Here is an 11,190-nt window from a genome sequence, read left to right on the forward strand (position 1 = left end):
TTCACAGGCAGCGTGGCTCTCTCTCCCCGGATCGGTACCGTGGTTACCACGGGCTCCAGGCTGTTGTCAGGGACGTCGGTCCCGGCGGTGGGTGGCCTACCCTCACCAAGACCAACTACGTCGAGTGGGCTGCGGTGATGAGGGTAAAGCTCCAGGTGCGGCACATGTGGGAGGCAGTCCGGTATGGCGACGTCGACTACGACCTAGATCGACGGGCGCTGGATGCTCTCATCGCTGCAGTTCCGCCCGAGATGCAGTTCTCGCTTACCAGCAAGCGGACTGCCAAGGAGGCTTGGGACGCCATCGCTGCGGCACGCATCGGCAGCGACCGCGCCCGCAAGTCCACACTGCAGGCACTTCGCAAGGAGTGGGAGAACCTGGCCTTCAAGCCAGGTGAGGACGTTGATGACTTTGCTCTCCGTCTCAACACTCTGTTGCAGAAGATGGTGCAGTTCGGCGACGACACTTACGGCGAGGAGAGAGCTGTCGAAAAGCTCTTCCACTGCGTCCCCGAGAAGTACAAGCAGATGGCTCGCTCGATCGAGTCTCTGCTGGATCTCTCCACGATGTCGATCGAGGAGGCGATAGGTCGCCTCAAGGTCGTCAACAGCGATGAGCCACAGTCCCTCTCGGGGCCCATCACCACTGGCGGGAAGCTTCTCCTCGGGAGCAGTGGCTTGCCAGCCAAGGTGACCGGAGGAAGGGGGAGCCTTCTTCCGCGACAGGCGGCCGCAAGCGTGGCAAGCCGCGCAAGGCGCGCAGAGACGCCCAGGCCGGGGTGCGAGGGTGATGCCCGCGGAGGCGCCCAGGGCGGCGCCGCCGGCAGGCACAAGCCGGCACGAGACGACACCTGCCGCAACTGCGGCCAGCTTGGCCATTGGGCCAAGGACTGTCGACAGCCACGACGCGGCCAGGCCCACGTCGCACAGGCGGAGGAGGAGCCGGCTCTGTTCATGGCACATGCCAGCATCGAGCTACCTCCAGCGGCACCGGCCGCAGCGGCTCTCCTCCACCTCGACGAGCCAAAAGCACACGCCCTCCTCAGCGACAGCTCCGGCAACAAGACTGACGGGTGGTGCCTCGACACCGGCGCCACCCATCACATGACCGGTCGACGGGAGTTCTTCACCGAGCTTGACTCTAGCGTTCGAGGCTCCGTCAAGTTTGGGGATGCCTCCGGCGTGGAGATCAAGGGCGTCGGCTCCGTCATCTTCACCACCGTGTCTGGTGAGCACAGGCTGCTCACCGGAGTCTACTACATCCCCGCGTTGAGGAACTCCATCATCAGCTTGGGACAGCTGGATGAGAACGGTTCGCGCGTGGTGGTTGAGGACGGAGTCATGAGGATTTGGGATCGTCGTCGTCGCCTTCTTGCCAAGGTATCCAGAAGCGCAAATCGACTCTACGTTCTTAACGTGCAGGTGGCACAACCCCTCTGTCTCGCTGCTCGTCGGGACGACGAGGCGTGGCAGTGGCACGAGCGTTTCGGGCACCTTCACTTTGAGGCCTTGAAGCGGCTCAGTGCCACGGAGATGGTGCGAGGCCTGCCGTGCCTCGACCATGTGGAGCAGCTCTGCGACGTCTGCGTGTTGACGAAGCAGAGGCGACTCCCCTTTCCCCAGCGGGCGAGCTTTCGAGCCAAGGAGAGGCTCGAGCTTGTGCACGGGGACTTGTGTGGCCCGGTGACACCGGCCACACCGGGAGGACGACGCTACTTCCTGCTGCTCGTCGACGACCTCTCCCGCTACATGTGGGTGATGGTCCTCGGCAGCAAGAGAGAGGCTGCGGACGCCATCAGGCGCGCGCAGGCTGCTGCGGAGGCGGAGTGGGGCCGCAAGCTGCGCGTGCTGCGCACCGACAACGGCGGCGAATTCACGGTGGCTGAATTCGCGTCGTACTGCGCTGACGAGGGCATTCAGCGTGTGGGGATGGCTCGGGCCCTCCTCAAGCAGAGGGGGATGCCGGCTATCTTCTGGGGAGAGGCGGTGGTGACGGCCGTCTACATCCTCAACCGCTCGCCTACCAAGGCGCTCGACGGCAGGACGCCGTACGAGGCTTTGCATGGGCGCAAGCCGGCGGTCTCCCACTTGCGGGTCTTCGGCTGCCTCGCATTCACCAAGGAGCTTGGCCACATCAGCAAGCTCGACGACAGGAGCACTCCGGGAGTGTTCATCGGCTACGCGGAGGGCTCGAAGGCCTCCCGCATCCTCGACCCGAAGACACAGCGTGTGCACACGGCGCGCGACGTTGTGTTCGACGAAGGGCGAGGATGGGCGTGGGACAAGGCAGTGGACGACGGCTCGGCTCCGACGTACGACGACTTCACTATCGAGTACGTCCACTTCGAGGGAGCTGGGGGAGTAGGCAGTTCTTCTTCGGCGAGCGCGTCTACCCCAGTCTCCGAGCCTCCACCGACCCCGGCACCTGCTACTCTGACAGCACCACGCTCTCCAGCCAGGACCTCGGCTGCGATGAGCTCTTCGCCGGCTCCACCACAGCCGGCAACGCCACGCACTCCAGCACCGACAGGCACCACTCCGGGCACGTCTACTCCACCACCAGCTCGTGTCGAGCACGGCCCGGTTGAGCTCGCTACTCCGCTCTCTCACGACGAGGAGCGCGTCGACGCGTACCACGACGGTGAGCCGTTGCGGTACCGTACGGTGGAGAACCTTCTCGGCGACCAGCCGGTGCCGGGACCGGTGCCTCACGACCTGGAGGCGTAGTTGCACCTTGCGTGTGACGACGGCGAGCCTCGGTCGTTTGCAGAGGCCGAGAGACACGCGGCATGGCGCGCCGCGATGCAGTTGGAGATGGATGTGGTTGAGAAGAACCGCACCTGGGAGCTTGCTGACCTTCCTCGTGGTCACCGCGCGATCACCCTTAAGTGGGTGTACAAGTTGAAGAGGGATGAAGCCGGCGCCATCGTCAAGCACAAGGCTCGCTTGGTGGCACGAGGTTTCGTGCAGCAGGAGGGGGTCGACTTCGACGACGCTTTTGCTCCCGTGGCACGGATGGAGTCCGTGCGACTCCTCCTTGCGCTAGCTGCCCAGGAGGGCTGGCGTGTTCACCACATGGACGTCAAGTCGGCGTTCCTTAACGGCGACTTGAAGGAGGAGGTCTACGTGCACCAGCCGCCGGGATTTGCGATCCCCGGCAAGGAGGGCAAGGTGCTCCGCCTGCGCAAGGCCCTCTATGGCTTGCGGCAGGCACCGAGGGCGTGGAATGCCAAGTTGGATTCCACGCTAAAGGGGATGGGCTTCGAGCAAAGCCCGCACGAGGCGGCCATCTACCGACGGGGCAATGGAGGAAATGCCCTGCTGGTGGGTGTCTACGTCGACGACTTGGTGATCACCGGCACCAAGGATGCGAAGGTGGCGGCATTCAAGGAAGAGATGAAGGCCACCTTCCAGATGAGTGACCTGGGGCCTCTCTCCTTCTACCTGGGAATCGAGGTGCACCAGGATGACTCCGGGATCACGCTTCGACAGACCGCCTACGCCAAGCGCGTCGTTGAGCTAGCTGGGCTCACCGACTGCAACCCAGCTCTCACTCCAATGGAGGAGAGGCTGAAGCTGAGCCGCGACAGCACGACGGAGGAGGTGGACGCTACACAGTACCGGCGCCTTGTGGGGAGCCTTCGCTACCTCGCCCACACACGGCCGGACTTGGCATTCTCCGTCGGCTACGTTAGTCGGTTCATGCAGCGACCGACGACGGAGCACCAGCAGGCTGTGAAGAGGATCATCCGCTACGTTGCGGGGACTCTCGACCACGGCCTCTACTACCCGAGGTGTCCTGGGGCGGCACACTTCGTCGGGTACAGCGACAGCGACCACGCCGGCTACATCGACACCAGCAAGAGCACGAGCGGGATCCTCTTCTTCCTCGGCAAGTGCCTCGTTAGCTGGCAGTCGGTCAAGCAGCAGGTGGTGGCCCTGTCCAGCTGCGAGGCCGAGTACATAGCGGCCTCCACCGCTTCGACTCAGGCGCTCTGGCTCGCTCGACTGCTTGGTGATCTCCTCGGCAGAGACACTAGAGCGGTGGAGCTCAGGGTGGACAGCAAGTCCGCTCTGTCCCTGGCAAAGAACCCCGTGTTCCACGAACGCAGCAAGCACATCCGGGTGAGGTACCACTTCATCCGAGGCTGTTTGGAGGAAGGGAGCATCAAGGCGAACTACATCAACACCAAGGACCAGCTTGCGGACCTGCTCACCAAGCCCCTTGGGAGGATCAAGTTCCTTGAGCTCTGCTCCAGGACCGGGATGGTTCAACTCTCCCACAAAACGACGCACAAGACTTAAGGGGAGAATGATGGATAAGTCATGTGTGGCTGGTCTTTGTGGGGCTGTTGTTGCTCACATGGTCCTTGTGGCTGTTTTTCTGTTTTTAGGACAGCATCTTAGACTAGAGGACAGCATCTTAGCTAGGACAACATATTAGCATCTTAGACTAGCATCTTGGCATATGCTTGGCTGGCTAGCAGCCTATAAATATGTAACCCCAACCCCTCAGGTTGGTATGGCATTGTGTGAGCTTGTGTGAGAAATAGACAAGAAAATTGCCCCAACTCCTAGTGTCATCCTCTCTCGATGAAAGTAAGAATTCTCCTACTACCAAGAGTGAGAATTCAACGACTAACAGCGTCCTCCATGGCGTCTTCTACATCCCAGCGCTCCGGAACTCGATTATGAGTTTGGGGCAGCTCGACGAAGGAGGCTCCAGGGTGGAGATTGACCATGGAGTGCTCCGCATCTGGGACCGGCGTGGTCGTCTTCTCGCCAAGGTACATCGCGGGCCCAGTCGGCTGTACATCCTGCACTTGGAGGCCGCGCAGCCGGTATGTCTTGCCGCCAGGAAGGAGGACGAGTCATGGAGATGGCATGAGCGCTACGGGCATCTCAGCTTCGAGGCGCTGCACCAGCTCGGCAAGGAGATGGTGAGGGGGATGCCGGTGATCAAGCATGCGGAGCAAGTCTGCGACACCTGCGTCACCACCAAGCTCCGCCGCAAGCCGTTTCCGCAGCAGGCACAGTACCGCGCGCAGGCGCCCCTGGACCTCGTCCACGGCGACTTGTGCGGGCCGGTGACACCGGCGACACCAGGAGGGCGCCGCTGCTTCTTGCTGATGGTGGACGACGCCACCCGCTTCATGTGGGCGGTGCTTCTGCCGACCAAGGATGCTGCTGCGGATGCCGTGAAGCGGGTGAAGGCCGAAGCAGAGAAGGAGACCGGCCGTGAGCTCAAGGTACTGCGGACCGACAATGGAGGAGAGTTCACCGTCGGCGAGCTGGCGCAGTACTTCGCCGCCGAAGGAGTCGAGCGGCACTACTCTGCACCACACTCACCGCAGCAAAACGGTGTTGTGGAGCGGCGCAATCAGACGGTCGTGGTGACCGCGCGCGCACTCCTGAAGCAGAGGTCCATGCCGGCAAAATTCTGGGGGGAGGCGGTGATGACGGCGGTGCATCTACTCAACCGCGCGCCGACAAGAAGCTTGCAAGGCAAGACCCCCTATGAAGCTTGGCACGGACGAGCGCCGGCGGTGAGCTACCTGCGTACATTCGGCTGCGTCGCCTACACAAGGGAGCTCGGGCAGCTACGCAAGCTCGACGGCCGCGGCAAGGCTGGGGTCTTCATCGGCTACGCCGAGGGCGCCAAGGCCTACCGGGTCCTCGATCCGGCGACGAGGGACGCGTTAAGGTGAGCCGCGACGTGGTGTTTGATGAAGGGCGCGGCTGGGATTGGTCCAATTCGGCCGCCGGGACGTCTGCTTCCGCCTCCAGCGACTTCGACATCGAGTTCTGGGGAGTCCACACAGACGGAGCTCCGCCGCGCGCGCCGTCACCAGCTCCAGGGGAGCACGATCCACAAGGCTCCTCTGCTTCACCAGCCTCCTCTGCTTCACCAGCAGCAGAGACCGAGCAGGCCGACAAGAAGCTTCATACGACGGCGAGCAGCTGCGGTACCGTACCATGCCCAACATCATCGGGGACGCACCCACACCGCTGCCGGCTTCACGTCTCTTCGCTGAGCTTCACCTCACGCACGCCGGCGAGCCGGCCAACTTCGCGAAGGCTGAAGGCGATCCTGCCTGGCAGGCCGCCATGGAGCAGGAGATCAAGGCAGTTGAGCAGAACTGCACTTGGGAGCTTGTGGAGCTTCCTCCCGGTCATCGGCCCATCACTCTGAAGTGGGTCTACAAGCTCAAGAAGGACGAGCGGGGCGCGGTGACCAAGTACAAGGCGCGCTTGGTGGCGCGGGGCTTCGTCCAGCAGGAAGGGATCGACTTCGACGACGCGTTTGCTCCCGTGGCGCGCATGGAATCTGTCTGAGTCCTCGCGCTGGCGGCCCAAGAAGGATGGCGCGTCCACCATATGGACGTCAAATCTGCCTTCCTTAACGGCGACCTCAAGGAGGAGGTGTATGTAAAGCAGCCACCTGGCTTCACCGTCGCCGGGAAGGAGAAGATGGTGTACCGTCTGCGCAAGGCTTTGTATGGCCTACGGCAGGCTCCGCGAGCTTGGAACGCCAAGCTGGACGCCACCCTCAAGGAGATGGGTTTCCAGCAAAGCGACCATGAAGCCGCAATGTACAGGCGAGGAACAGGGGAGGAGCTGCTGCTGATCGGCGTCTATGTTGACGACTTGATCATCACCGGTGCCAGCGCTCAAGCCATAGAAGGTTTCAAGGCTCGGATGAAGAAGGTCTTCGACATGAGCGACCTCGGCCTCCTGTCCTTCTACCTGGGGGTCGAAGTACACCAAGATTCAGCTGGGATCACTCTGAGGCAAACCCATTATGCCAAGAGGATCCTTGAGCTGGGAGGTATGGATGCCTGCAACCCCGCCCATACACCAATGGAGGAGCGGCTAAGGTTGAGCAGGCAGAGCACAGCTGCAGAGGTTGATCCTACCCAATACAGAAGATTGGTGGGCAGCTTGCGCTACTTGGTCCACACAAGACCTGACTTAGCCTTCTCAGTAGGCTTTGTCAGTCGATTCATGGAGAGGCCGACTGCAGAACACCAAGCAGCCATCAAGCGCATCTTGAGATATGTGGCTGGTACTCTGGAGCTTGGCCTGCACTACACTAAGGCTCCAGGGAGAGCAAGGTTTGTTGGGTACTGCGACAGTGACTTGGCTGGAGACATTGACACCAGCAAGAGCACTAGTGGCACCTTGTTCTTCCTGGGAAGCAATCTTGTGTGCTGGCAGTCAGTGAAGCAGAAGGTGGTGGCTCTATCTAGTTGTGAAGCTGAGTACATTGCCACTACCACAGCTGCAAAACAAGCAATTTGGCTATCTAGGCTGCTGGCAGACCTCCTTGGAAGGAATGTGGAAGTGGTTGAACTGAAAGTTGATAGCAGGTCTGCACTTGCTCTAGCCAAGAATCCAGTCTTTCATGAGCGCAGTAAGCACATCAGGATCAAGTATCACTTCATCAGAAACTGCTTGGAAGATGGAAGTATCAGGGCTGATCACATATCCACCACTGATCAGCTGGCTGACATTCTAACCAAGTCTCTTGGAAGATCAAAATTTGAAGAGATGAGGGGAAGAATTGGGCTCAGGCAGATCACTTCCAAGGACCACAAGGCTAAAGGGGAGAATTGTTAGTAGTTAGCCTAGTGTTGATGTTTTACATTTACCTACTATAGCTATTTACTATTCACTGTCATGTAAGGTTCCTTGGCAACCAAGTTGATCATGGTGCCTTGGCAACCAAGTAGGTATCATAGCATCTGCTTTATGCAGTTAGAATATGCTAAGGAGTAGGTACACCACTTGTTTATATATGCAGTGGTTAGCATCTTCTTGTATCTAAGTCTTTTTGCAATACAATCCAAGCGGCCTGTTGGCCAAGCTGCCCTCTAGCAGCCAACACTTACATGTTCAAAGTATGACTCCCAATAATCAGCACAGGAGCTTGTAATAATTAATAAAACATCATATGCATCGTTAATACAGTTCGCGCAAATGGATCCAGAACATATTGTTTCGTTCAAATAGTTGGTGGTTGTTACTGAATTGTAATGATATTCCTCTGCTTCTACAGGTCAAATTTTCAATTCATTTGGCCTTGGCAGGAGTGGTCTTATGTCAAGGACCTCCCAAAATGGGCTCCACAGCGTGTTTTTGTCCAGGAAGTGTTGGAAAGGGAAGTACGCTTGTCGTACTTTGAAAAAATCAAGCAGGTTAATCTTGTGCTATTAGCCATTACTTACCAAAGAGGGTTTCCTTTTGCACTATGTTGATATGCACGCTTTAAAAAAAAACAGAATTAATAGGTATCTTGCGTCACAACAACAACAACAAAGCCTTTAAGTCCCAAACAAGTTGGGGTAGGCTAGAGTTGAAACCCAGCAGAAGCAATCAAGGTATCTTGCATCACCTTTTTTTTTTGCAGAGTATCGAGGATGCTGCTGAGTTAGAAGAACTGCTACCCCCAAAAGCTGGGCCTAGCTTCAAATTCCATAGCGATGAAAGCAATGAAAACACCAATGGCCAGAAGTTATCCCAGGAACTTGTTGGCTTGATTAGAGGAAAGAAGACTACACATGATATTATTTTATGGGTGGAGGAACAAATAATTCCAACAAATGGTACTGAATTTGCACTTGATGTTGTTAGCCAGACACTTCTTGACATGGGTTCAAAAAGTTTCACCCATCTTATCACTATTTTGGAGAGATATAATAAGATAATCTCTAAGCTATGTCCAAATGAGGAAATGCAGCTACTGTTAATGAATGGAGTCAGTGCTTATTGGAAGAACAGTACCCAGATGACTGCTATAGCTATTGACAGAATGATGGGTTATCGCCTGGTATCCAATTTGGCTATAGTCAAATGGGTTTTTTCTCCTGCCAATGTTGAGCAATTTCATATTTCTGATCGACCATGGGAGGTGCATCCTTTGCCCCTACAATTTTGCATTCATTTATGGTAAAAAAAGTAGTACATATATCAACCAAATAAAAACAATATTTAAAGAGGTCAACAAATTTTCATTATTATTGTGAAAGTCATTTTTTTTATAAAATGGGAGTTCCGTTTTGTTTGGATGCATATTTATGGTGATTTGCATCCTCTTGATGCTTCTTTTGCCACTGTAGCCCATTATAACTAAATTCCTCATCTTTGGTTTGAATATATCTGATTGAAATTTCTCCATCAGATTCTTAGAAATGCTGTTAGTAAAACATACAATCGGATCAGTGACCTCCGAAAGGAAATTCAATCACTCAAGAAAGGTCTTCAAGTTGCTAAAGAGGCTAGTGCAAAATCCATAAAGGAGCTGGAGGAGGCCAAATCAGTGCTTGAGATTGTAGAGGGGCAACCTGCACCAGCTGAAAGACCAGGTAGGATAAGGCGACTCGAATTACGTGTAAAAAATGCAGAGGACGAGGAAAGAACTATTGAAGAATCTTTAGAAGTGAAGGGAGCTTTCCTTGCTCGGGCTCTTGAAGAAAGCAAGGTGCATTATTTGTTTTTGTTAGATTTTTTATTGATTTGTATGTGCATTGATATATTGATATTAATATTGCTTAATCTCAGTATTTTGTGGAATACTTTACTATCATGGAGTTCTATCCTTTTACCCACTTATTGGTCTGACTATTTGGTTTGACAGGACCTGCTTAAGTTGCTATTTAAGAGCTTTGTTGACGTGCTCACTGAACGTTTGCCGCCTGTCTCTGTTGATGGAGAAATTCCTAATCTGCGCACTGGAGATCAAAGTGTAAATTTTGCACCTCAAGATCCTGAAGCGGCAACAATGGATATTGACAATGAAAATGGAGCAGATAACAACAGGTCAGTCTGATATTCAGGATTGCACCACTCATATAAGTATAAACTGCATTCTCTATCTTGGATTGAAATGTTACACTAATGGGGTTTCATTATGAGTTAGGTTTTGCTGTCTTCCACATAAACAACAATTTTGCAGTTATGTTCTTTCAGATGATAGGGCAAATTTCGTATATTCAGTATAGAGTATCTTAACTTCTCGAGACTAGTCCAAATGTGCATTTTCCTAGATAAAGTAATTCGTAAGGTATGGAGTGTCGAAACAGTGTCATATGACTGTCACTGATCACAAGCAATGGTATGCCAGGAGTTGGCGTTAACATCCAGTTATATACAGATTGGATATTTTAGTAACTATATTTGTCATTCTCTTGTTCTGAACTGCTAACTCGTGCACCATCTTTACAGTGAACCGAATGGGCGAAACACAAAAAATGGATACAATGTTGGAGAGCTTGAGCAATGGTGTCTCTGTACACTGGGTTATCTCAAGTCATTTTCCCGCCAATATGCAAGTGAGGTTAGATTGCTATCTCTTATTGGAGGATCTCAATACTTTTATATGAAAATCTTGTAGGCAGCTGCCTAGTGCAAATTGGCAAGGGCCAATTCCTTATCTCATATCAAATGATCTCTTGCATGTCCTAGCAATGGTAATGGACAGGATAAGGTGTATCAGAGCCAAATATTGTATACTGAAAAATTGCTCTTGCCTTTACAAAAGCTTTACTTGAGCACATCATTTCATTGGCTTCTGATCGCACACTGATCATTTATCATTTATGATGTCGGGTACAGATTTGGTCAAACATTGCAATGTTGGATGAGGATGTCTTCGTTGGGGATGTTCACCCACTTATCCGAAAAGCTGCTTTCACTGGTTTGTGCAGATTTACCAATGAAGGGTCTCATCCTTGAATTTTTGACACCCTACCCACTTCCTTTCTAGAACGGAGTGTATTTGACCTGTATGATACAGAAGACAACTTTTAACCTTGTATAACTAATCAGATAGGCATGAAGATTTCTCCTTGATTTCTTGTGGGTTTTTCCCCTTTCCCTTGTTTCTGTCTCTTAAGGAAAATTTGTCTTGTAACTTTGGCTTTCTGGTAGTAATATCCGAGTATGCTTGGTTTGATGTTAATTTTACCTGAGGACTGAGGTTGATATATTGATGACTGATCCTATTATCAAGGGAAGTGTCAACGATCTGAAAAAACTGTTAAAAGTCACATATACTTTCCTCGCCAAGTTACAAGTCACTTTTTTGTCCTACTATTAGGCCAATGGGAGACATCATATCTCAGTTTCCAAGAGTTTCGGCATGAGTCATGGATATATGGTGCGATGGAACCCTGCCCAATGGCTGGGCCGA

General features: G+C 53.9%; 1 protein-coding gene across 1 annotated transcript in view; it reads left to right on the forward strand.

Annotated features, from left to right (window-relative positions):
• Positions 1-10,959, forward strand: part of LOC136543169 (nuclear cap-binding protein subunit 1-like) — a 44,932-nt gene extending 33,973 nt beyond the window's left edge. The window contains exons 14-19 of the mRNA XM_066535703.1: positions 8,059-8,197; positions 8,410-8,910; positions 9,181-9,480; positions 9,637-9,818; positions 10,224-10,335; positions 10,614-10,959. Of these exons, the coding sequence (XP_066391800.1) occupies positions 8,059-8,197; positions 8,410-8,910; positions 9,181-9,480; positions 9,637-9,818; positions 10,224-10,335; positions 10,614-10,733 (1,354 nt within the window). The 3' untranslated portion in view covers positions 10,734-10,959. The remainder of the gene's footprint in view (positions 1-8,058; positions 8,198-8,409; positions 8,911-9,180; positions 9,481-9,636; positions 9,819-10,223; positions 10,336-10,613) is intronic.
• The last annotated feature ends 231 nt before the right edge of the window (positions 10,960-11,190 follow it).

The sequence above is a fragment of the Miscanthus floridulus genome, chromosome 1, assembly GCF_019320115.1.
Source record: "Miscanthus floridulus cultivar M001 chromosome 1, ASM1932011v1, whole genome shotgun sequence".
Classification (NCBI taxonomy): Eukaryota; Viridiplantae; Streptophyta; class Magnoliopsida; order Poales; family Poaceae; genus Miscanthus; species Miscanthus floridulus.